General features: G+C 36.0%; 1 protein-coding gene across 1 annotated transcript in view; it reads right to left on the reverse strand.

The window, feature by feature from the left end:
* LOC141899004 (lipoxygenase homology domain-containing protein 1-like) overlaps positions 1-27,988 on the reverse strand; it is a 65,116-nt gene that overhangs the window by 16,894 nt on the left and 20,234 nt on the right. Inside the window, exons 9-36 of the mRNA XM_074785153.1 lie at positions 27,340-27,469; positions 26,801-26,904; positions 26,168-26,341; positions 25,580-25,795; positions 25,188-25,365; positions 24,557-24,748; positions 23,911-24,068; positions 23,681-23,773; positions 23,176-23,308; positions 22,759-22,910; positions 22,226-22,383; positions 21,772-21,827; positions 20,701-20,730; positions 6,802-6,846; positions 6,130-6,296; positions 5,680-5,902; positions 4,740-4,973; positions 4,351-4,497; positions 3,896-4,077; positions 3,729-3,818; positions 3,375-3,504; positions 2,411-2,826; positions 2,186-2,334; positions 1,785-1,864; positions 1,360-1,526; positions 847-1,066; positions 578-732; positions 225-303 (exon numbers count right to left, since the gene is read on the reverse strand). Coding sequence (XP_074641254.1) covers positions 225-303; positions 578-732; positions 847-1,066; positions 1,360-1,526; positions 1,785-1,864; positions 2,186-2,334; positions 2,411-2,826; positions 3,375-3,504; positions 3,729-3,818; positions 3,896-4,077; positions 4,351-4,497; positions 4,740-4,973; positions 5,680-5,902; positions 6,130-6,296; positions 6,802-6,846; positions 20,701-20,730; positions 21,772-21,827; positions 22,226-22,383; positions 22,759-22,910; positions 23,176-23,308; positions 23,681-23,773; positions 23,911-24,068; positions 24,557-24,748; positions 25,188-25,365; positions 25,580-25,795; positions 26,168-26,341; positions 26,801-26,904; positions 27,340-27,469 — 4,258 coding nt within the window. The remainder of the gene's footprint in view (positions 1-224; positions 304-577; positions 733-846; positions 1,067-1,359; positions 1,527-1,784; positions 1,865-2,185; positions 2,335-2,410; positions 2,827-3,374; positions 3,505-3,728; positions 3,819-3,895; positions 4,078-4,350; positions 4,498-4,739; positions 4,974-5,679; positions 5,903-6,129; positions 6,297-6,801; positions 6,847-20,700; positions 20,731-21,771; positions 21,828-22,225; positions 22,384-22,758; positions 22,911-23,175; positions 23,309-23,680; positions 23,774-23,910; positions 24,069-24,556; positions 24,749-25,187; positions 25,366-25,579; positions 25,796-26,167; positions 26,342-26,800; positions 26,905-27,339; positions 27,470-27,988) is intronic.

Consider the following 27,988-nt stretch of genomic DNA (forward strand, 5'->3'; position numbering starts at 1 on the left):
CTTGTTTGTTTTGTATTGACCAGCCAATAGATTTGTGGCCATCATCTTCAAGTACTGACACTGCAGCACCTTGGGTTACTACGATATTCTCAAGAAACCAACCACTACCTACAACACATGCGAAAAACATGCATCGTCCCTTGTACTCCTCGATCATTAAGATGCAGGGTGTAATAAGGTCAGGGTTGATAGAAAACATCTATGATTACACAAAGTCACCTAACCTGGCTCAGTTCCATCGTGTCCAATTGTCACCTTGTTGACATCGAGTAATGAAACGGCTTCTATTTCAAATTCGTCGACCTGAAACCAGATAGATTTTCATTATTGGTAGTGTGTACATCAAGTACAACAGCAGTGTTAGATTTTTCCGACCTATTACACACTGCTAAAATTCATCTTGGACTTCGAAAAATCCCTTTGTGCATGGGAACCATCAATTTTATACCATGTGATTGTACAGTGAAACTCACTAATGTCACTAAGACCTTAGAGTAATCATTTGATAAATGACATAGACGTATACGTACACGTACATGTATACTTATACATATAGATATATACATAAATGACGTACATGACCAGCATGGAACTTGTTTTCGTTGTTTAACGATTTCTTCAGGTAGCGTTTTCCTGAGGTTCCACGTTCACCATGGAGAATGATGTACACATTGGCGTCTGTTCCAGCATTATCTACACCGCCAGTAGCCACTTGTACGTGATATTTCAAAACTGAAAAGATTTGCAGCGCACTTCACCAAGCATGTAAATTGAGAGAAATAAATCGAAAGAATTCCATTTCAAACAGCTTTTGCACAACTGGCCCATTATGCTTATATATCTTACCAGGTAAACTATCTTCTTCAGATAAAGTCAATGGTATTTCCGTCCAAGTATCAATCTCATTGTTACATTTCAACCAATGATCGTATTCTACAGAGTAAACCTCTTTCGTCACGTTGTTTGTGAAGTTAATTGTGTTTATTTGACATGAATCACTGGCCCATTGATCTTCAAATCCTATTCGAGCCTTGAATACTTTCCCAATATTTTCTTGAACAGCGACCTGCAATAAATATATACAGTTATAACACATAAACAAAGGCACTCAACCTTGAAGTAAAAGGTTATTCAGACTTAATAATTCTTCTAAGCATGTAACGCACAATCAACCTGAACTTCATGTACATGTACATATGGGCATCCATACATCGTGGAAAGTTTCCATAGAACTATTTAGTATGTCTTCATAGGTCATTAGGTCTTTTCAAGAATAATTTGCACACGTATTGATGCATATTTACTGTTATTAGTTTGTGTGCATACTGGTAAGTTATTTCGCAAATGCAATGAAAATACCTCAAACTGATCCACTCCATCTTTCTGCAGGATATCTTTCACAGTTGATTTTACCAAAGGAAGGAGTGCACTTTCACCCTTTTCACCACACAGGACAACGATGACTTGTCCATTGGTACCAGCTTCAGGATCAGAGCCAGTTTGTGTCCAAATTAACCATTCACCTTCTAAAAGACCATAAATAAATGTATCTGCTACACCATAATCGATATATGACGTCATGCGCAACAGCGCCAGTAATGAAATCACGCTTCGTGAGGCCAGGGGGCTTGTGGAAGCGAGTTCGGGAGTGATACTGGACCCCTGGCAAGCGAGGATGCTGCTACACAGGCTTTGGATGAATTTTCCATTGTCCCAGCTTGATGTGGCCTACTTAGATAAATTCATCAACTAAACATGACAAAATGTATTTCTATAAATCTAACCTTGTGCTGGTTTGTTTATTGGTCGAGATTCAGTCAGTTCAATATCTACTTCAGCTTCTTCCTGATCTGCACCAACAGTACTGAAACAACATCCCGGTATCTTTAAAATGTCTTTTTCAAATACAATTTAGGCATGTTGGGTTTTACAAAAAGCCTTTGATAAACACAACTGTCCCGCAAATGATTTTGTCAAAATACTGAACCTTAAGGGATCATTCATTTATTACGTACGCATTAGGGGAGAGGGAGGGTCAGTGCAATTGCGTACTGTAATGTATATGAAAAAATGGCCGATTATTGGATAGAAAAAGTCAAATTTCATGTGTACGTAATAAATGAATGATCCCTAAGGATAAATCATAATTTCTAACATTATAAATGAACATCTAAACTGCACTTACTCTCCATATTTAAAGACAAATTCTTTGTCAACATTTTCGTCTTTCCATATAATAATCTCTCTTATATACACAGGATCACCAGTTTCCTTCATGAGAACCACACGTTTAAGGTGACCGAGCGCCACAGCCTCAATGTGATATAAAACACTCTAAAAAATTGAAACATTTTTGATTTGATGGATCCTAATGAATTTGTAATCAAACTAAATTTGTATCATGAGTTACCTCAATTTCTGTAGTTGTCTTATTGCTTCGATTCTTCTCAGATTCCTTTTGTTGAGCATCTTCGACCTTTCCAGTATCATTTTCATCGTTTTTATTGTCATCCTCATTTTTGCTTTCACCTTCAATTGGTTTACTTGCTGCATCTTGTAGATTCTCCTTACTTTCTTTATCTTCTGTTTCAATATCTACGCTATTTTCTGCCTTGTCTGCTGCCTCACTTTTTTCGTCTCCCTTAATTTCGTTTTCTTTCACTTTGCTATCGTCTTCAGATTTCTCTTCCTCAGTAACCAACACAAGCGGTCTGTTACCAGTATCACCATACTGACCGAATATGCATAGTTTTAAAGGCGTTGTAGGTATGGCGTTTTCTTTTTCCTCTTCTTTGCCGAACTTGATATACACACGATATTTGCGTACTGCAAGAAAACATGCAATTATGTCATAAAGAAACAGAGTGTACCTCCGTTAACCTAGAATCTTTTAATCTTGATTCTCTTGTAGTTTCTAATAGATTTGCTGTACTTCTACAAAAATTAGGACCAGTTGAATGTCAAATAGCCAGTTAGATATTTGCGCTGAGTATTTGATCACGAGCAACATTAAATCTAAAACCACAACGGACGTTTTATCAACTCTTAATTAATACTCCTATACATATTTCCGAAAAAAAATTAACTTAAATAACTTATTGAGCTAAATTCTTTAATCTTAAGATGAGTAGAAACATTCAATGGATATCTGGCGACAGTTTCGAACTTGTCACTAAAGACTGGTCTTAAACTGTTAGATTGCGTAAAGATGGTTTTTAGACTAGTATTCAATCGAAACCGTGACTGTGCAACTGGCCACTGGTATGTACAATGTATAATATTCAATATCATATAGCTGACATCATAACATGCACTAGTGCTAATACGGGTGAATGAAATATTTCAAAGCGTTTGGCTAAATCTGATATACTCACTTGGACGATTATTGAGAGGAAGGTCAAGACTTGACAGGGCCACTTCTTTAATACTTTTTTCGAATTGTGTCAACCAACAGTCAGCAGAGAACAGATACTCATCCAAGGTAGCTTTGTGAAGCAGTTTTATCTGTAAGAAATAAGCCGTAATGAAAATTCTGAACTTATTGCCACAAGCAGTTTAACTGCTAACAGGGTATCTTAGAAAATGTGTAACGGAAGCTTTAAGATTAATTATTCATTAACTATTGGGGGGGGGGGGTAAGATTGGAGATGGATTTGTACAAAAACCAGAAAAAATATAAGGATTGTCGCATTGTCTATTCATTGTTAAATGATCACCTGTATACCTACCTCATCTATATACCAAGATTCCCATTCAGGGGTGTCTTCTTTTGTTAACCTCACTTTAAATATATCACCAACATCACCAACAAATGCCTGCTATAAAAGATATCAACCAATAAGAGAGAGTGAAACCACAATCAGCATTATTGAATAAGCAGCTCCGTGATACAGACCTCAAACTCATCCATATATCCAGGACGGAAAAGTTCTTCTTGTTCTTGGTTGTCTTCAACAGGTTTGTGGAGAACAATTTCATCACTTTTGCCGTCAACACCGTACACGGTAAGGAAGGCTTTGTGACCATAAGAAGGCATGGATCCTACATGCGTTTTCACCCAAATCTTATATTCTCCCTCTGAAAATATTAGGCTCCAGGTTCATTTTAGACGATGGCTGGGGAAGGACAGAGAAGCACCATATAAAGCAAAATGAATCTACTGCCACTTGGGGATTTGAACCAATTAATAAATTTTTGAAACCAGTAAAAGACTAAAATTCAGTCACTTTCGTACACCTCTGAAAATCATAATCTACCTGTAGATTACAATAAAACCAAAACCATTGTGAATGTTGTTCGTTTCCTACTGCTGTTTAAATCAAATACAAAATAAAGAGACAAATGTCTTACTTTTCTGCACTTCAAGCTCACGTTCGATCAGAGAGTCACCTTGACCTTCATCCAACCATTGTTTACACGGGAAATACCATTCTAGTATTTCTCCATGTTCTCCAGCTTCAGCCCTAACGATTACTTTATCACAATACCATCCTGCTCCTGATGCATGAAATGAATAACATGTAACAAGCTATGAGAATAAGATCGTGTACGGGATTGTAACTGAATCACCAATTTGAGATATCAAGCAAAAAGCACATGATTTCAAAAGTTCACTGGCATCAACGGATAAAATTCAATTTCAATCGCTTAACATAGGATTTTGACATTGTGTATGCCGTACAACAACATACAACATATCAATTGATATATCCTGTCTTGTACATTGGTGTCAAACTTACCCGAGCCATCACCATCATGACCGATTACAACTGTCTTCAGGTCCCCTAACAATACTGCATCAAGGTCAAATACATCTATGCCACCCAGCTGGAACTTTGATTGATCCATTTTGTTCTTAACTAAAGTTCTTTTACCACTATCGCCATGATCACCATTTAGAGTGATATAGATATTCGCATCTGTATCCGATCCTGGCTCTTTTCCAGTCTGTACCTCAATGACATATGTGATAACTGAAAGAGAAATCAAGGAAAACTAGAGTTTACAAGTGTCCACCAAGGTCATCAGATTCTAATCTCACTGTGGGTGGATAAGGATAGATCTAATTCTCTAACATTATATCTTATCAGTAAAATCAGCCTCTATACCATTTAAATCCCCAGAATCCACAGTTTCATAAAAAAGTTAAGCTTGAAATACAGGATGCGGACCAGAGGGGGTTTGAATCCCCCCTTTTCCGATCAATTTATTGCTCTTCTTAGTAATCACTGGTGAAAAATTCCACCCAACATTAATCTATGACAAAGGCCAACTGTATTTTTTTATTCAATAATTGCATACTAATGCAACTAAATTTTCTAAATTTTTTGAGGACTCCTAGACCCGTACAAGCACTTCATGCCTTTGGCACTTGCCGGGCCACCTGCCACAAGACTATTGAGTACCCTCTTCATTTGAGCTGGATCAGCCTGGATCCCCCTGAAACAGTTTGATTTATATCTGAATTGTTGTCCTCATTGAAAACATAAAGCAATAGCAACTTAACCCAAACACAGTTTTAACTTTTTCGTAGAACCAGACAGACCAAGTACTCAGTTGCACTCACTTGATTATAGAGTAAATTTTCATTTTTTTTCAATGTCGTATGGTGAAATTCTAACCCACAACTGGCTCCTCCTGTGTTGGAAGTACAATGTAGAAACTATTTGATAGACTAACCTGGATATTCTTCTTGTGCCGGTCTGACAACTGGCAGTTCACGCCAAACATCACAGTCTTCATGAGCCGAAGAGAGCCATCTATTAACGTGGAAAATGACAGTCTCACGATTCACCAAGTCACGCATTTTTACCTTCTCGATGTACCACGTTCCCTCAGCAACTTTATTCTCATGACCGATTCTTATTTTGTAAAGTTTTCCAATCTCAGTTCCGAGATCAATCTACAATTAATAATTTATTTGAATAGAAATGTGAAAAAAAAGTAATCCATGAAAAGATTGCAAATGTATTATATTTAGGTTGATGTATAGTATCATGTAATTCTAACTATTCCTAAGATTTTTCCTGCACATACCAAAGGCTGGACTTAACCTATTCTAATCTTCCAGTCCAAGTTAACAGGAATAGAATGTGCTGGATCTGGATAGCCAAACTTAAGTTGACTTACTTTGAATTCATCAGTATTTCCAGCCTCAAAGAGTCCTCCATCTGAACCAGTGCCAAGACTAACAGGACCACTGATACCACTATCTCCATAAGCATAGAGAATCACTTCATTCTTCATTAAGATATTCTCCTCTTTGCCAGTTGTTACCCATATCTTCCATTCACCCTCTGAATAAATTTAAGATACAAAAACATTGTATGTACTAATCTAAATCCTTTGACTGAATCCAAACATCAAAATTATCATTGAGTGTCGTATTTTATTTCAAATGAACAAATGTTGGGTACAATGGCAATAAGTTATAAATCAATACGTTTCCATGCCTAACACCCATGAAATTGATGTTTAAAAACATGTCATGGACAAATATTATTAAAGCTTTATCTATTTCGTATAATGGTTGAAGTTTTCTCTAGAAGAGTTTGTTCCCACTACCAGCCAAAGATAAAAAGCCAAAAGAAATCTCATCATTGGTAATGGTATAGCCTTAGTACGACGTAAGTCAACTACAAGATATATTGAAATGTGTTGAGTAATCTGAAGATTTAATCAAATTTGAGTTAATCATTCTTTGAGCTATGATTGTTAATTTTAAGTACGTGATTTTAAGTAAGTAATATTCATTCCTCAAATACCATTAATTCAACACAAAATTTTAACATCAGTATTCACCTTTAGCATCTTCATTTTCTGCTTCCTCTTCTATAGGGCGTTCTTCTACAAGTAAAACAGAGTTGAAAATTAAAGAGACACGAAAGAACTAAACTGATCATGTTAACATTAACTCTGAATGTCTGTGATTTGAAAAATACGTAACTTTTCCTTGTTTTAATTCAAAATCATTTTTCAAGTTTTGCTAAGAAAAAAGAGTACAGTAGACTCTGATTTACTCAGGAGCATTTGGACTGAAAATATTTCTCCCGTCGGGAATCAGAGAAATCAGGAGAATCGCCAAGATTATTTGTAAAATTCACCAACTTCAGTTCAGAAGTTCCCTGCTAACAAGTAAGAAGGAGTCTACTTCGATTTATCAACAATATCAATTAATCATTTGATGATCAGTGAAAATGGACAAAATCCATTAGATATTCATTAACCCTTTCACTGCTGACTAATCAATATCCGAAAGTGCTGGAGATGATTTGAAAATTTTCTTAGATTTTCAGCTCAGTGTGTTGAATAACAGGCACACCGCTATATATTGCGTCTACACCATGGTACGGTGTATCATTAGTTACCAATATTTCACTATGTTTGACAGGTGTTGCCATCATTCAATAGATAAAAACTAATCAGTGATAACATCAACACGCGATGCAGTGACTACTAGCAAAGTCAATCACCACTTTACACACCGCGCCACAGTGTAGAGGCGCTGAAAGGGTTAATATGAAAATAAAAGCACATTTTAAGAGCTGCAAAAAGAGATACAGAAACCAAGTTGATTAATTAATGAGTTAGGTCACAGTATTTTAAAAGAATCAGCAATAAAATGCAGTTGGTATATCATATGTTATGTTAGCGTATAGTAAAAATAGAATTATTAATAATTGGCCAGAGGAAAATTGAAATGCTGAAAATGTTCAATAAAGTAATGAATGATAATGGTAGAATACGGTCCTTATCTTAGACAATAAAAGCAATGATTCCCATAAAAGCAAATACATTAGAATAAATTTCAACTTTAATTCATATTGAACGAGCCTGTTTATGGGTTCAGTTCATTTAAAAGAGAAGCCTGAAAAAGGAACAATGAAATATAGTGAAATACTAAAGATTATTATTCCATACCCTCATCAACCGCTGTAATGCAAAATAAAGATTCATGATTAATAATCAGGTAAAGATGATAACAAAAAATAGACAAAGACTTGATTTCATTCTGATGATTTTATTTTTCTAAAGTAAAATAACGAGTTTTACAACATTATTTGATTCTAATAGAAGGCATCATTATTGTTACCTGCTACCAATTTTTCTATTTCTGGCTCAGCTGTCACTGTTCAATAACGATATAAACAAAAGAAAGACTCGAATTAACTTGATTTTTCTGACAATCACATTCAAGATGTTAAAGCAAATCTGAATTGATCGGTGATGGCTTATCCTTAAAACAGCCACAAACGAGATCGCAAATTACCATAGTGATGTACATAGAATTACCGATGAATGAGCTTTCAAGCTAAAAGGCTTATTGTTAATGAATCAAATCACTTTGTAATTAGATGTCATTTGGGGATTTGATGAGCCATCTTTTCTGGAAGATTCTCTCTAAATGTACCTGGACGAGGTGAACTTGATTTGTCGTGTGTTTCGAATGCAATGGGAGAAGTTGCTTCATCAATTTGAACTGGTTTTTGCTCAGAGGCCATGTCATTGCAGATAGGAGACAAAGCCACGTCATTCGTTTCCAATTCCATAGGCGAAAGCGCAATATCTTGGCTCTCTATCTGATCAGTAACTGTGCTCGAGTCTTCCGTTTCTATTGAAGGCGAACAGATACCGGTATCATCGGACATGATTTCCTGTATCGGCGATATCGCCGTGTCCTGCATTACCAATTTCATGGGAAGCTGAATGATTGAAATTGGTGATACAGATGCATCCTTTGTTTCAAACGTCTGGTTCGGACATGGTGATGTTCCTACATCTTCATATATTATGCTCAAAGGTGACAAATTTACGTCGACAAATTGGACAGCATCTTCGTCCATACAACATGGTGACAATCCGATATCTTCAACCGCGATGTAAATAGGGGATGTAGCAATGTCTACAAATTCCCTACCATCATCTTCGGAGTCAGCTGCATTAAATTCATACATAGAACATTAAAAAACCTCTGATAATATATAAAAAGATTTCAGTCATTTCCATGGATGTTTTTCATTGTCAGCATGGAAATAACCAACAATATGTCTCAAGGCTCCAACTCCCAAATAAATGTACATGTACAACAAAATACAACAAGGACATTGAAATTGACTGATGGGGCCAGAACCATTGACCGAGTATGTGTGCTGAGAATTTCAATAGAATTTATAGAGAAGTTCACTTCACCAGATTAGCTTGGGATAATCAATCTTAAAATTTCAAAATTCTACCAAAAATTGATAGACTGGCCAAATTCCAAATGTTTATGTACATCATGCATCCATTAACCTCAATTTACCTTTATTTGCCTTGTCTTCTTGAAGAGCCTTATCTTTTTTAGGCAACACAACAAATATAGGTGACGTTGCCCGTTCCGTTAAATTTTCATTCATCCCTGGACTGACACATGGTGATGTATTAGTCCCTATAGCAACTGGGGTTCCACATATTGAGGTATTTGTAGCTATCTCCACAGGACTATTGCGCAATGAAGTATTTGTGCTGGCGTTGGAGAGATTGACTAAAAAGAAGGGCGATGTAGCAACTTCCCGAATATCAGGAACTTCAGTCATAGTTCCGCCCGAAAGCATTTCGGTCACAATCGGGGACGTAGCCATTTCAGCGATGACGAGCGATGTATTCGTTGCCATATCGACTGGTGTATTTGAATTCGACATTGTGGTTTCGTTATTAGTATATTCAACAACAAGATTGGGTGTAGTGTTCGTCTCTCGGTCAATTGTAACCACTGATCGTTTCTCAAATGGATCGATTGTTCGAAATGGAGATGTGGCCGTCTCAACTAGGCTACATTTGTCTGCACATACCCCCGTATCGGACAAATTGATTTGGCTGTTACATTTAGAGGTCATGGTATAATTGTCAATGAATTTTTGTTCTGTCAAAGAGATGCTACAAACTGAGGATTTAGACGATGTTGAAACGGCATTGAGTGGCGAACTGCACCTTGTATCATTAACCGAGGAGCAAACTGGTGATAGATCAGTTTCCAGTAATTCCTCTAGAGGATCGGTGTTGGTCCCAATTTCGATCCCAATTCGTGTCTTCATAAGCGGTGAAACCAACTTTCTCCTAATAACATCATTTGTAGTATCATTAGTGTCATACTGAATAGAAAAGACTGGAGATGTGGCAGCATCAAGAGATGTATAGATAGAAGTATTTGTAGCTATGTCAACTTGGGAACTTTGTTGAGATAATGCAGTTGAGGCTGGAAATAATGAAGTTGGTGATGTAGCAGCAGTAGTAAAATTGGTGAAGTCTAATGGTGAAGTTGCTTGGTCAATAGGTGATGTTCTATATGTATTTGTAGCTATGTCAACATGGGAACTCGGGTGTGATAATGCAGTTGAAGCCGGTAACAATGAGGCTGGTGATGTAGCCATAGTGTTAAAGTTGGAGAAATCTAACGGTGAAGTTGCTTGTTCCACAAGTGAGGACCTATATGTATTTGTAGCAATGTCAACTTGGGAGCTTGGTCGAGATAATGGTGATGATTCTGGAACTGGTGTAGCTGTTGATGTAGCTATAGTGTTGAAATTGTTGAAATCTAATGGTGAAGTTGCTTGGTCAACCGGTGAGGGTCTATATGTATCCGTAGCTATGTCGACATGGGAGCTCGGTCGAGATGATGGTGAAGAATCTGGAACCGGTGAAGCTGGTGATATAGCTATCGTGTTAAAATTGGAGAAATCTAACGGTGAAGTTGCTTGGTCCACAAGTGAGGACCTAAATGTATTTGTAGCTAGGCCAACTTGGGAACTTGGTCGAGATAATGCAGTTGAAGCCGGAAATAATGGAGCTGATGATGTAGCTACAGTGTTGAAATTGGAAAAATCTATGGGTGAAGTTGCTTCGTCAACTGGTGAGGGTCTATATGTATCTGTAGCAATGTCTACTTGAGAGTTTTGTCGAGATAATGGTGATGATTCTGGAACCGGTGTAGCTGGTAATGTGGCTATAGGGTTAAGATCGGAGAAATCTAATGGTGAAGTTGCGTGGTCAACTGGTGATGGTCTAGATGTGTTGGTAGCAATGTCCATGGGAGTATTACAAGGAGTAACACCAACTGCTATATCTACCGGTGTGTTAAAACGCATTGTATTCGTGCCGACCTCCGACCAAAAAGGAGTTTCCCGATGCCCAACAACAGATGTATGTTCTTGAGTTGTATACGGTGAATCAGAATTTGTGTGCACTGTAGGAAGGAAAGATTGATTTGATACGTATGTTTATACAAGAAAGCGCGCTTCACAGCCAAGATCCCTGCTCAGCACAAGTAATCAGCAAGCTCGTCATTCTATTTGCTAGTGAGGTTATGATGTATGGCCTGATTAGGTTATAGCATTTTGAGAGTAAAAATGCACTGCTATGTTGGCCTGCGCATATAACAAAGTGGTAAGTAACGATTTTGAATAAATATGGAGAATTGTTCTGTATTTGGAAGCAATTAACAGAAGCATACTCATATGCTGTTACACATTTTCAAAATGAGCTTTTAGACAGATGGCAAGCCAAACAAGATGGGTGCTGAAGCACATATCCGTTGCTTGGTCTGGTGCAGAATTTGAAGAACTGTAGTTCCTTTGCGATGTTACACTATAACAACTACATTTTTCTCTCTCCATTCACAGCATCTCATAAAATGGCCCATGCTTCTGGAGCTACATGCTGAGCTGGATTCTTAGCGCAAAAAGCTAGCTTCATATAAAAATAATTGCACAATTCCAAATGATTCATTTAAGTTCACGCATGTTTTACTTGATTTTTACCATATACCTGGAATATATCTTGAGGACGATTCATCCTCTGGTAAAGGTTCTTCATCATCAAATGAGACAGTTCTAGTTCTAGTTCTACGTTGAGACAACTGCACAATATCAACTGCTACAACTCAAAGAGGACAGCAAGACTCCTGAATCTCAGAACTAACGTGATCGAATTTTGATGAATCACATTCATTCGTATTTGTTACACAGTGATACAAATTTATTGATGATTTCAAACGATATCTCAACGAGTCAATTTTGAAGACAGCATAAATGGCATGAAAAACCACATTATTCAAAATCAAAAGCAAAACTACAAGAATGATGAAAGCCCATTCAAATCTTTGCGAAAAACTTTTGGATCACCAAAATAAAGCGGAAATGAATCAAGTAAAATGGCAAATATTTACATGTCATTGATTTGTACAAATGAATGTATGACCTGAGGAATAGTAGGGAAATGTACAAATATCACGAGGAAACTTTTCATAAATGCAAAGAAAGTCTAAAATGACTACAATCAGCACTAACTTCACCTCACTAAAGCTGAATTATATCAATTTGAAATATGAAATATCTACCTTCATCATCATTATCCGCATCTGTTCATAGAGATGAATAAATGAATATGAAATTTGTTAGTTCTGTAGGTTTTCCTGATGAAAAGATCTCCATAGGGAAAGCTGTTTTGTCTGTTTGTTATGGCTGAGGAGATAAGACAAATCAGTGCAACAGTTATAAAACATTTTGTATGGCTTTTTGGTGGCCAGTTCGCACTTGTTTCCAACAGATCTGCAGATGTCCATGTGGATATTATAGACCCAAGTTTATTACAATGGTCAGACCAGCAACAAAATGTTGTGATTGCAATAAAAACATTGATTACTTAACGATAAAGACTTGGAACGACAAAGATTTGGAAGACGCTGAACATCAATTCAATTCAAGGCCCAGTATGACAATGCAGAAAGAACAGCAAACCTCACTGAAATATCATCCAATCATATGTACATATGCGGATGCGAGAAATCACATTTTCACAATTATTGAACAAACTTTTCACCATGCGATGCACAACCAATGCAGAATTCAGCATGCTAATCAACAATGAACTCACCCATATGAAGACGCAAGTTAAGTAATGAGATATATTTTTCTATATCAGGCACAGCCCTACGTTTCTTCAGTGGACGATGACGTTGCTGTGAAATATTTGATATTGGTTGTTCTGCAGATCGCAGGTCATCAAAGAAAAATAAAAACGATGTAATACATACATACATGTAGAAGATATCATCACTGATAGCGATATGTGGGGATTCAGTTGGATTCATTAGAAATTTATTGTTGGTCATTTTTTTCTATTTTCTAATACAGTCATAGGCTTTGTCATCGTAGAGAATAATAGGAAAGAAGTTCTGGTGAACAATATTTTCAGAAGAGCTAATATCACAAATGATTTGATGGATTCTATAATTCAACGTTTCTATGATTAAAAGAAATTAGTAGTCTGGAACTGCTGGATTTGTTTTGTAATTTCTTGTAGAGGTTTGTTGCAAGTATGTAAATTGACTAGCCTTAGGGCAATCATTGGTTCCTTCTATTATAGGGTATATTATAGGGTATATTATATGGTATATTATCAAGTATGTTATAGGGATTTAAAGGGTTGTATTGGTCTCCAAAAATATTGCATTAGTAATTCCATTTTTAATTATCTACGTATTCATAATTCTATGTACAGGATTATATATATTTGTAGCTAGTAACCACAGAAAAGACTTTTCCTGTTTATCTAATCAACTAATTAACAAATGTTTGCCAATTATTACACTAGTCTCTTAAACATGTCATAAACCTATTCAATGATTATCTATATGTTAATGTTCATAAAACCAGTAACTGTAACCATATTCTCTAGTAAACAATGTTGCTACAGACTGAGTGACTCTTGTAATTAAGTTGAACAATTAAAGTTATTTCTACCACTGTAAAACAAAGACTGACCAATCGTACACGAGGGTTTGACCAGTCATCTTGGGGGAGTGGCCTAAATCATCTTCCTGTGGTTTGGCTCGGGTTAGGTCATTCTACCTCTGGACGTAAAATAAACTGGTCATATTTTATATATTTGTTTATCATCAATTTTAGGTAAGTCAATCTTTGCATGTTTCAACTATGTATTTTGTATATTGTATTAAACTAAAACATCATAATATAGGCCTAGATAAACTTTACTGTATTCGACTCATTTAGATTCACTATATCATAATCATTCAACATTCATGTTAATCATCTATAGTTCTATCATATTCAAAACATTATGTACACCTATCATATCTATTACACTGTAAAATGATTCTACCTTTAATCTTAGTGAATCTTGACGAACCCGACTATAATACTTCTTTCTGCGGAGAAATCGTACCAGAAATCATTGTCGGAGTTAAGGAATGTCTGACACATATGCAGATAAGAGACTGTTTAAATGGAATCCATATGTTAGCATCATTTCTATGTTATAAGGCAAGTTTTACTGGATATCACTTGAAGATTACCAGTACATGTACATTCATATGAAAATTTACATATTCTTTTTAAAATCTACAAGTGAAAATATTCGTGGAAAAACTATCGTTTACCACTTTTTATAGATTTGGTATCATCCATGAAATAAACACATGTCGCTAATGGCTTCCATTGTTTGAAGGTTATTGGATGCATGCAGTCAGGAATCATGCAGGATTTTGTGGGTAGTTCGTGGTTATGAGCTGAATGTGAAGGGGGTGGCATGATAAGCGAGGATTGAATTTCAAATAGAAATCCGATATGTAATGGGTATATGGAAGACCTTCCAGAAAAGATAGCTACCTCCATCAAGCCCCTGGCACCAGTAATTACCCAATTACCATGACATTTAATTAATTTCCATTAAGCTTTTTAACCAATCTAATGAATCATTTTGATGTCATTAGAGGACTTTCAGACACAGCCATCTTTTCTAAACTGTAAATGGCAAAGCGAGCTGCACATCTTAGGAGTATTTTCTTCACAGCACTCATTTAGCTTGTACAATTAAAGAAGGTGTGGCACACATTTTTCGAGCTGACATAATCTTACAGGGTGGGAGCAAGGTATCAAAGCATTTTTGACTCAAAATCAGGCCAGTTTTTAGCCCACACATACCCGGTTTTGCTCGTTGACCATTGTCCGCCTGATGATTTGGTAAATGCCAGATAAGTGCATGCCGGATTAACTTCAAACTTGTGCAGCAAGCTTTTTACGATGGAGATGTAGGGGCACATTCAAAATATTTGTGAAAACTTGCCCCTACGTGATGGTTAACAAAACATAAAGGAGACAAAAAACAACACAATCAAAACAAACGAATGCTTTTTCAATTCTTGGTATGTATCAAATAAAAACGATATTTACATACATGCAGACGACAAGACTGGCTACATTTGGTTGATCTTGATTGGTTGGTCAATGTCAGAGCAACAGAACGATAAAACAGGTGCAAGCAGGGTGCAAGGGTTAGATGGATTGTTTATTTGCAAAAACATTGAAAAAAAAATCAACAAAACGCATACAACATCTATTGTTTGTGAATCATATCATTACAATGATTTCACACTCAAACTAATTGCAGAGTATGGAACAATTCTACTACTTGTACGCAAACATAAATATAAATTTGATAAATACATACAGTAAATACATTTTTGATTTTCTTGCTCAGGTTTTCAAGCCCAAAATACAGTGGAACCTTGGAACAGGGAGCCAAACAATATGTTTGTTGGAATAACATTGGAATAACCATTCTGATAGAATCATAACTCCAAAGTTATAACTGATATCATATTGCTGCAGTTTTTCATAACAAGGCTCTACTGTATTGCTAAATATCTATATAAAATAAAATCTCATTCATCAGTAAATTCATGGCAACTATAATCTACATAACAATGACTACAATTATATCACAATATCAATTGCGTTATTTATGTCTCTAGTTAGGGTATAATGGAATTATATCTAGTCATAAATGTAATCTAAACTTTTCTATCCTTAGATATTCAATCAGAAAATTTGTACAGAGAAATCAGTAAACTTCCTATTGTCTGATGATATATAAGAATATTTCTCGACAAAAAATAAAGCCTATTTTCTGATGATATATAAGAATATTTCTCGACAAAAAATAAAGCCTTTTTGAACTCAGTACTATCATAAGCCCTGAGTAACAAGCATATAAAACATCACAATATCTATATTTTATTTAAGCTGTAATCACACAAGAAGCATTTTTGACGAAACCTTTTGGCCAAATTAAATTTGGCCCATGCCAGATCAAGCCTGGGTAAAACCATATACACCGATGCCAAATGGGTTCATGCCTGTTTCACGCAGAACCAATTTGATCCGACCAAAATTGTAAAACCAGGCCCCACGCCAAATCTTAGCTCGGGCGTGAATGCTAACTGAAAGGACTCACCTTACTTGCCACAGCCTTGTTTTTATAACATCTTAGTATAACGTGAGTGATTTACGTGTGAACATCCTTTCTATTTGAGCATGGGCCAAATTCTGGTCTTTAGCTAGTTTGGCAAAATCGTCTCTATGTGATCACTGGATGTCAATCATCACCAAAAAATGTTCTCATCCAAATTCTCTCAACGAGCTACGATTAAAAACAACTGATCAAGAAGCCAAATCGTTCCAGAAAAAGTTTCTCTAAAGCTTAAGCCAAATAAAACTTTCGAAATTTCAATAACCATTTTCCTTTTGGTATGTATCAAATCATTGCAACATCAAGACAACATTGGTTACTTTTACAATTCTATTTCCATTTCTTCCTCAACAGGGTATGATGAGACATTGCACAAGATGATGTTTTCTTAATGAAAACTGAGGGGCTTATCTGACATCCCCCTACCAATTGACCGAACCGACTCTTTCTATTGGCCAGATATGCCTTTTCTCATGATTCAGGGTAACACTAGTTACACTTGGGCTTAATAGGTGTAATCATCGAATAGAGTTAGGAAAATTGATATACATCCTAAACACCTTGAATAGGGTAGGGCAAATGATTTTGTCCATTTCCTCAAGAGCATCAAGTTTATACTAATGTATCACCACCCAATATCCTTTAAAATCCCGTATTCCTAACGCGTTAGGTCATCAAATAGGTCATAAGAAAGTCTTATGCCATTTTTTTTTGTGGGCATTGCACACCAACATTCAACACGTGAAAAAGTTTTTCTGTGTTTGTTTGATGCGGTGTGTGAAAGGCTTAAATAAAACTCCCTCGTGTATTTGAGAAATTCAATGATTCCCAACATTTAGCTGAATTGATAAAACACAGTATACATTGACATTGTACATACATAATGTCCCAATAATGGAATATTTTGGTGATTATTGACATCCGTACACTGATAGACAATAGATTCGCAACAAGATGGACATTTCACTTCGCACAATATCAACATCTATTAACTCACCAAACGGAGTATCACAAAAACTGTCATCATCATCATTGATATCCTCAATCGAATCATCGTCATCATCATCAAACTCGTAGTCTTTTATATAAAAAAATACACAATTACCAGATAATGATATCCAGATGAAGAGGGACAGTAAAAGCCCGTTTAGGATGGACACACTGAAGTTCAGCTAGTTTCTAGTTGTCCAGCCAGTACCTGATACCAAATTTGCATTCAGCCAAATAATTCGGCTGAATCAAAAATCATTGATACTTTTTGGTAAGATGTTACTCGCCGCAATTCTGTTTAGCTAGTGTGTCAACTTCCGAATAAATTCATGTAAACTTGAATCTGGTAGCCATATGGAAAAATTGTTATTTCTGACAGTAAAGTAAAATTTAAAAAAAGTTTTATGAAAGTGTCCTTCGATTAGAAATAGATTAAACATTGCGTAAGTCAAGTCAGAAGTAGATGTTTCTCATTTGATTCGAAGTTAGATTTTCTACGTCGGAAACTTGGCTGTGTCAGAGTATCTTATGTCTCCAATGATAAGAAACAGATTAAACCTCAAGCCGCATGTTGGACTCAAAGGTTATATGATATTCCTTTAGTTGAACCAAATATGCTAAAACAGGTCAATATACGTGTAGACCTCGCCTCTGCAGTTGTTATATAAGGTGAGTCAATACATGGTAGTAAGAATGAGCTCAGTCTCATTCACAAGTACCAGTAGAAGTTTTCATTCAAAAGTTTGAAAATCTGACGTTACAAGTTTTTCTAAGCAATCGAAAATCTTCTTGCCACATAACTAAAGATAACTAGGATATTTTCATCAAAATTGGTCAGTCAAAATTCATAAAAATGATTCAGCCTTGAACAATAATCCTGGAACTATAACCATTTTATAAATTCCCAACCAATCTTTCAAGTATAGTAAGCTTTTAGGTTAAGTTGCATTTCTGCACAATCATCTGATGAAAATTCGGCCCTGAGTAGGTTTATACGAAATAAGATATCTTTCTGCTAAGATTGTGCTAATGAGGTTTGACTGTATGTAGAATTTTAATAGTAAGGACAAGGTGACAATATTTGTCAAGAAAGAAAAGCAATATGGAGAAGAAAAAAATTTGTTAAAAAGTACCATTCATGAATACATTATAGGAGCTGGTGTATACAGATAAGCCACCTAAACTGATCGCCAGAAAAAGAAAGCTCTGAAAAATTCAAGATTTTTTGTATGGTTTCTCTTATTGTAGCCCTATCTATAGCAGCACAAATTAATATTGGCCTAACTCTTCGGTGGTATGCCTTTTTCCAGACTCCTACTCTCTTCAGCATGCATATATACTTCTTCAAGGATGGTTCAAGAACATAAAGATCAGTCTTCAAGAGCTCTCTCGGTCATACGTGCCGACAATAGAGGCTACGCGGCTTTCAGTCATGATCGCAAAATGCCTATTTTCTAGTGATACATTGCTTCCATCATCACTTGGTAAAGCATTTTGTCTTGAACTATTCAATTTCTCACCAGTCTCATGTATCACAGGTTGTATTTCGGCTTTTGGTGGCTCTCCTTTTTGTTCCACACTTGAATCTTCACTGTACATAGCAGCTTCAATTGCATTCAAAGCAAGATCTTTAGCAACTTGTTGCTCAATATCTGATTCACTTTTTTTGTTTATGTCGTTGGTTTCAGCTTGTTTTTCCAATTCGGACTCTTCTGAATGAATTGCTGCTTGGATAGCTTCTTCGACAAGTTTGTGGCTAGTTAGTGTGCAAGGGGAGGAAGGTGATGGTGGTGGTGGAGAGGGTGCAGCCCCTAGAATTAAGACAGATAGTTTGAATAACCAGTTTAAATCATACAATAAAGTCCACGCTTAGAGCTTGGGACAGCTATTCACGACATCGTCTTTTAGAAATACCATAAAACTATCAGCCTAATCTTTCTTTTTCGGTTCATTGTATATTGTAAGATTCCATTTCATTGTATTAAATAAATGTTTCAAAATGGTGGCGACTTTTCTTGAATTACTTAATCCTTACATACTTATTCCTAGTCTTTTTATCAAAGATATAAGCCCATATGTTTATTTGGATGGACTCTCTTTCAAAATCAACTTATTTGCTTTCTCAGTGTTACGAGTGGAAAAGTACATTTCAACGAGATGATAGTTTGAACAATGTACCTCTGAACCCATTTTAGTGAAAGTTCAATGCATATAAATCAAATCCTTTGCCTAAAGCAGGTTGAAGTCGTGGACTTTATTGTATTCTGCTGGGCGATTTTTTAAAATATAAGACTGATATTAGGGAATAAGGAAATGCTGCTGTTAATTGTTAGAGATGGATGCTGAATTAATGGGAAATAAGATTACAAGTTACCATATCAATGAAGCAGAAGAATTGAGAAATCAAACTGCATATAGAAGCAACATTAAGCAGCTATTAAGATCATACCTCCGGCACAAAACTCAACATTACTTGTGGGATTGTGTATCACATATAGGTACTGGGAAGATGACTTGCCATGAGTTATGAACAACTTTGATTATCATTGAAGATTTACTGGTATTGTATTGATCTTAAAAATTGCGCCTATACGTCATATAGACCGTCACCATTTGTACTAGGTAAGTCACATAATTATAACTTCTCTTGCATTGCGATTGACTGCTATCCAACTATTGTCTCACACACACATTGTAAAACTTGGGAATATTCAATTCTGAAATCATTTTTTTTCTGTGGATATTATGAACATTTGGTGGAATCTTTGAGCAAAGATATTCAGCTTGGTATATGGTATATCGGGCTTATTATCAAACAAGGTGCAAAATCTAGATCGGCTCACAAATTTCCCTGGCTTATTAAAAATCAAGGATCAGGGACTTCTCTTGAAGCATTTCAAACAACTCATGATATTAATATTATTCAATGCATCTAGAGCTTAGATGCTGTTGATTCAAGTGATCAAAGTATCAAACCATATCAGAAGCTGAGAATATTCTTGCAGTTACATAAGTACATACATGAATTGAAACAACACCGAAAATGACTTCCACATCCAAAACCCACCACCTCATGAATCTGATTAGAAAAATGCCAAAGCTTCCATGAACCCGTTCTGAGTTGAATATCAATCAAGGCTCAAATTATTCTCTTTCCAAACATCATGCTCTCTGATTTCAAATTTTAGCGTTCTACTGTGAAGCATTAGCTCTTGAAGAACATGAATATGGAGAACATGAACATGAAGTACACGTACAGTAATATGCTTAAACCTTATAATACCATACGACCATTAAGAAGGAAAGCCAAAAACCACAACACAATTATCATTGTTAAATAAGCTGAAATACCCCTGTTACCAAATGAAATAAATAGATATATCAATACAACATAACATCACTCACCATCTACAATGTCTTCTGACACCGTCTCGGCTACAATGTTACATGTAACATGCATTTACAAAAACAATTACATTCATGAGTAAACCGCAATATCATCTTTAGATTCAAGTTATTAGTTCACACCCAGCTGCCTTATCCAATAATAAGTCCATTAGCTATTTAGGTCTTCTAACCCCAATGGATTTGTATTTAGGATAGAAACTGGAATGTTAACCCTTTCATTTGTACTGGTACAGATCCGGTTGATACAAACTGAAATACCGATACAAACCACTATAGTGTAGAGATGATAAGTGTCTATCTACTACCATAGACCATAGAAAAGGAACCATTTCCATTTTTATAGTACCGGTATACACTAGGATACCATGTAGCTGAGCTTTATCTTGTATTTGACACCGGGGTACCCGCAGTGCTACTGTGGCAATTGAGGATTCCACTTATGGCAAGCGAGGATCCGCCACGTAGATAGATGGTCGTCCGCGTTCGATTTCTTCTACATTTCAATTAGGCCTAAATCTAAATGAACTTTTCTCTTAAATGAATCAATTATTTATAGTATAAGATTGGAAGTATTGTATATTTGGTGGGTGCTGTGATATTATATGGATTGGGGATTCTAAAAATCCAGTTCAAAGTTCATTGAAGATGAACTAATTTTTTACAACGGACAACCTACTGCTCGTCACGCCATCTGGCGGGATAGCTGGTTTTGCAGTTACCCCATTGAACAATTCTTATCATTGCTAACTGCTATAACATGTAAGAATGCAGCAATGGTAACAAACTTAATAACTTGAATCTAACTACTGATAATAATAATGATGATATTTCTATGTTTTACTATAATACTGAAAGCAATTTGGGCCATTGAATACATGAATCTGATCAAAAAGCATGCAAATCATCAAAAATATAAAAATGAGACATTATTTCGTTGGTGTACAGCATTCAGTGCTTTATCTATGGGTGATATCCTTTAGGTAATGACTTGAATTAAATAATAGAACACATTAATGGTGCAACAGTGTCGTCTCACACGTGCATCTCATAGACAATCCAATATCTCACCTTTCACTGTTAGAATTCGTTCGATTCTCTTATCCTCCATACTTGTATCTAACCATCTAGAATAAAGTTAAAAAATACATGATCAAAAAATGCAGATAGAAATTATACAAAAACTCCTGACGAAGTTTCTCAAAATACTTTTTAATGATTTAGAAATACATATTTTAATTGGATTACAGCTTACATATATACTTTGGCTAACTAGGGCAACTGCAACATTTTTTAATTGTTTAAGGGTTTGCTGTGGCTGATTAGTAAGATGTTAATAGCCAAATTAAACCATTGGAATTTTAAAGGATGTAAAGCATAGGAAGCTAATTTTGTTGGAGATTAAAAAGAAAAATATTCAGACCATATTCTATTAGTGGAAAATGTATGCATGAATCAGATTGAACTATCTTTATTAAGCATGAAAAGTTGAATATTCAAGAGTGGGATAGTAGAATTTAGGTACCTTTCGCACGTGAAGACATATTCAGATTTGGCATTTTCAGTTTCTCTGATGATAATCTGTCGACAATACCATCCTTCTCCTGCTCCTTCACCATCATGACTTACCACACACTTATCAATCTTACCCAAAGATACCGCTTCGATATCGAATTTATCAGTCTGCAAGCAGCAAAAATTTAGGATCAGATTTTTCTCTGGTGCCTCCTTTGGGCATGCCAAAGTGGAAAAAGATTCCAGAAAGAATAATTGAAAAGAAATAATTCATTTTCAGTGCCGACTGTTTTAGACTTCTTAATTTTCACCACAGAAAAAGAACCTTCCAAAGCAAAGGTCATGACCGCTTCCATAAATCCCCTTGGAATATCATCAAATTGTCTAACAATCAACTTATAGAATGAAACGCTGATTAATATTATTCACCATAGGGATGGCCACCATCTTATCTTGTTTGGAGTTTCTATACAATTCACAATAGAATCGTGAATCCTTGATCTAAAAAGTAGGTACTTTTTGGATGTGCTCTTCAAGCCCTACCTGTCCTACTTGGAAGAACTCATCTCCTTGCTTCCGGTTTATCAATCGTTTTCCAGTGTCTCCATACTCTCCAAACAGCTGTACATAAACATTGGCATCGGTGTCAGCACCAGGAAGTTCTCCAGTGTGAACTTCCAGAAAATATGTCACAACTGTAAATCGCAAAGTATCGTTTAAAAAAAAAAGGAATTTAAGAAAGTGTTTTTCCAAAAGTACAGTACGTATACAAAAACAGGGGCTGAGATTTGTTAATTTTTCTTAGAACATGATGCTTAAAAGTACACACTTGTAAAGAGGATGAAATTACGAAATTTATTTTCACATGACAAAAATTAATGCCCAGTATGATGCAAGGGCTAACTAAGCTATATAACATCAAACATGCTCTATAGCACACTGAAAACTGGATGAACATACCTGGTAGTGAGTCTTTTCCAGGACGAATTGCTGGCAGTTCTCTCACGAGTTCCTTGTTATCGTATGCAGCTGACAACCATCGGCTGAATTTGTATTTCAACATCTCTTTTGTTGTCATGTTTTGCATCTTCACCTGAATACGAAAGATGAGTAAGCTACTTGACGAACGAGAATTGAACTGGTGGCGAGTGACAATCCTCCAGGTTTGACAGTACCGCATTCAGTTAATCAGCTGTGTTTAAATTGTGTCTATATACTGGTAAGTTTCCTCCAAAGTACCGGTAAGTCAATTATCAATCTAATATCATAGTTTTAGAGGCTCATCTGATATCAATAGGATTTGTAAGCCTAAAAATCCGGTTCAAAGCTGATTTTAAATGACTACCAGTATGTAAGGCTCACTGTTATCTTGCCATCTGGTTTTCAATTGATCCCATTGATGGCCAAATTTTTCAAAACAGCCATAGCCTATCCGAGAAAAATGGTGGTAAGTCTAGTTACTTACTTCGTGAACTTTCCATGAAGCTTGAGTAGTTTTATCGAGAGGTGCCATCTCCAGGCGGATTTTAAATATTTCTCCCAGAGAAGACAAATTTATCTAAACATCAAGAAATAACAGATGAAGTGCTGGAATATCATGAGTTTTTTTCAGGATTTTGTATCAAGTATTTCAATGATTATTACCCGTGGATAATGTGAGTTTGATTGACAGAACATCATCTAAAAATACCTTACCTTAAACTGGTCTTTGTTGCCCATTTCAAACAGACCGGCATCGTTAGTCGATCCTAAACTGATGAGATCTGAATTTCCAGTGTCTGAATAGACGACCATTGAAATTTCGCAGTTAACAGCTGAATCGGCTGTTGAGACCCACACCTTCCAGTCACCAGCTACAAAAAGGGAGAATATCAAGCAACCTAAGCGAAACCTTTTCACAATATCTAGTTAGAAAGGTGAAGCAGCAACAGTTTCAGTTTGACTCGTGTCATCATTATCAAACTAGAGTTCTGAGAGTGTCTTAAAAAGGTATCAATATGCAGCCTTACTCCGCACATTAAAGGCTTTCACCATTTTAGTGTGAAGTCTTGACTAATTCAGACTTAGTCCATTTGATAGCTCATTTGTAATTTGTCATAGTTCATTTGTAATTTGTGAGGTCCTGAACCTGAACAATTAAAAATTCGAGGAATAGTGAGATAAGTATTGAATATCTGAGCAGGATGGGACAGCTAGTATATTGATACCTGCATTTGTAATTCCTATGGCCTCTCGACTACTCCAGTAACTAAGAAAGAATGAGTATCTAACCACCTTATATGGTTTGAATGCCATGAGAAATGTTAGGAAAATGAACATATAACCCTATAACTAAACATACGTTCGAATGTGGATGCATCAGATTTGGCACTAGCTGGTTTAACTGGAGTGGAAGGTTTAGGTGATTTCTGTTTTGGGGTTGGAGTTCGATGGTGTTTTCGTCCAGAACTCTGTGGCCGATGACTGACAGGAGGTGATGGTAGGATTTCATATTCCGGTGTTGGTTTACGGGGAGCTTCTTTACGTTTTCCAACTAGAAGAACAATTGAATTTTCATAACTATAAATAAAGTTACATACATGTACAATACATCAGGTCTAAGGCTATAGCTCATAACTCGATATAACAACCGTGTACAGGATGAAATTGAATTAGATAATCCTTGATTTGATTACTGTTGATTTCACAATTTCAGCACCAACAAATTGATCATAAGATAAACCTAATCAATGCTTGTTCAGACGTGTACCCGATACAGCCAGGAAACCAGGGAGGTGGACGTCTTTTGTTTCATGTTTGAATTTTTTGCAATGCAGTTCTGCATTGGACTTAGAATAGCCAAAGTTTCATGTAAGGTGACGTATCAAACCGCAAGTAACATCCTTCTGCTTTATCAAGCCTTTGCCTCTGGATAAAATCCTTAGTTATTGTTAAGACTTTAATAGAAATATAAAGACTATAATGTTACTTACATTCGATAACTTCCGGGAAGATCCGAACGTTTGTATCGCCAGTATCGACTGTAGGCCGTATTCGTCCATCTGGAGTCATACCGATGAAGAGACCTCTACTAGCAATTGATTCAATCGTAATGAATCCATTATCTTTATAGCGAGACATTTTGAAGTGACAATAACGATCGCCTTCACCCTGAAAAACGTGCATAATAAATCTAGAAATTCTTATAGCACTTATTCGAGAATTAAAAAGCCACTCATGACCTCTGAATTATTGATCACTTAAGGTAGATGCACACAACAGTCAAATAACATATTTCCAACAAAAAAATAGTTTGTGTTTTTGTCTCCTCAGGCAAGAGAACACATGAATTTGTCTGTGCGTCTACATTGTAAATAAGACTAACCTGGCAATCACAATTTCCATCTTTGAGACGTATGAATTGTCCAGGAAACACTGCGCTTTCGAACATGCGCACATTGTCTTCGGAGACTTTATGTACTTTGAAATGAGCCATGCGATTACGTTTGCCGGTACCATATAATGTATTGTCATGATCTATGGCAATCGTTTGCGTCAGAGACGTACATAACATAATCGTCCCTTGGTCCCTTAGCATCCCCTGAAATCAGTATGATCAAAAATTTTAAACACATCTGGAAACCAAATCTGACTACAGTTGACTCTTCCTCTGACTCTGACTCCTAACTGGTGATTCAAAACTCGTCCAAAAATTCTAATACTGTATACCTTGCCTAACTCAGACAAACTTGGATCGGCAAACTTGAAGTCAATTGAGAGAACCAAAGTCCAAGTTAGGGATGGGACAAATAGCTAGGAAAGTTTCGTTTTTGTCTGCGAGTTACCAGAGCTCAAAAGTATTAGTTAGCCATGTCTGAGTTAGGCGAGGTTTACCGTAATAAAGAATATCTTAAAAACCTATAAACCGCATAAAAGGAGACGTTTTTTTTTTGTGTGTTTATTCATCACGTACCTTACAATAGACCACAAACTGTTTAGAAGGGTCGGCTTGACTGCCTCGCGTGTCACCAGTTTTGCTATCTGTTTGAACGTTAATATATTGCATGTTATGCTTGCACGATTCTAACATGACGCTACGATCGGGCTGTACCCGCACTCGAAATTCACAATAGGCACCTCCGCGACCCTAAAATTGAAAAATGCATTTATAGTATTTTGCACTAATTAACAAAACTAGCATTCAGTAAAATAAAAAGGTAATTGACTCCCCATGGATTGTTTTTTATTTTTTGACTTTTTGATAGATGTTTTGTTAGAAAATTGGACCATCTCCAAGTCACTGAATACTTAAAGACACTTCAGTTGTTGTATTATAAACATACAAATTGCAATTGCGTGCCATTTGCTCATTCACACGTAAGTTAATCATAAAGCTGTGCATCATTTCAATTAATAATTACTTTGCTCAGGGATAGTTATGAAATCTTACATGAATTTACAGGTAGGCCCACTTACCGTCGGTACAAGGTATGAGCTTTCCATTGATGAAGTTAACTATGAAGTGGTTTATGCGCCCGTGGCTATTCTTAACTCAACTAGAACATATGCAATGATATGAAGATTTTTCTATGACTATGTTACTTACCAGTCCAGTTACGGCATTACTGTCAATAGCGAGATGATTTCGAGGATTTGCTAAACTTGAAAATATGCGGATCATTCCTTTGCGAGGTACACATGTAAAAATGGCTGTAACAGATAAAATGAATATCAAATAAACACAAACAGAAAACATGCGACATACTCAGCATAGCTGACTTGGCAACATCATAATTTTTTAGGATATTTTTATTTCAGTACATATTATTTTGCCTGTAAGTGGGATTTTTTTCAATTTACCATGTCCTATTGTGCATATTCTGCCACTAGTACTATAGGCCTATATATTTGTATCTGAATTACTTATAACAATACAGCTGAATTTTAAAATCAGAAGATTCACTGGTAATATTTCCATCAAGAATTTCACGGAGTTGGCATTCCCGTTCGCTTATATACCTATGGGTAAACATATTTAAACCTTTCTATACATTAAGCATGAACCGGATCTATTAACTGCTCCCCTGACTCAAATCAATTCACTGATGTGGAAAACACTAACATAAACGAAGGAAATTAACTTACAGTGGTCGTCTTCCATTTCTCCGTGTCCATCTACATGACCTTTATCGTCTATTTGCAGCGTGTGCTTATTCAACTTCGAGAAGAACATCACTTCGCATTGAGAACCGAACTTCCATTTCTCGTATTCCCACTGAAAAAAAATACAAGATTCGATAAAGTTTTTTTGTCAGAGAGGACACAATACGATTTTATCAACTTTTTAGGGTTGTATCAAAAGGTTAGGAATACTTAAAATGAATTAGACAGTTATTCTAATTGACGCAACTATTGAAATTTTGAGAAGCTCCCTAACTCAATTATGAGAAGATTCGTTGAGTAGCCGTGTTAACCGGGTATAGAATAAATAACGAGACAAGTAGTACTATATAGGTTAACTATTTATTTGACACATGAGCTTTCGCTACTAATGAATGGAAGCTGCTTCAGGTGAATGAGTATAGTCACCTGAAGCATACATAGGTAGCGAAAGCTCATGCGTCAAATAAATAGTTAACCTATATAGTACTACGCTATTAACGTCTCGCTATTAACTCAATTATGAAATTAGCTTCAAATGATGTCCAGCAGCTGTGGAAATAACACAAGAGAACACAAACAGCCAATATTTTAGTACCCTGTTTCCGAAATCTATTTAGATTTGCTTTCTATC

Source organism: Tubulanus polymorphus, chromosome 2 (assembly GCF_964204645.1).
Source record: "Tubulanus polymorphus chromosome 2, tnTubPoly1.2, whole genome shotgun sequence".
Lineage (NCBI taxonomy): Eukaryota > Metazoa > Nemertea > Palaeonemertea > Tubulaniformes > Tubulanidae > Tubulanus > Tubulanus polymorphus.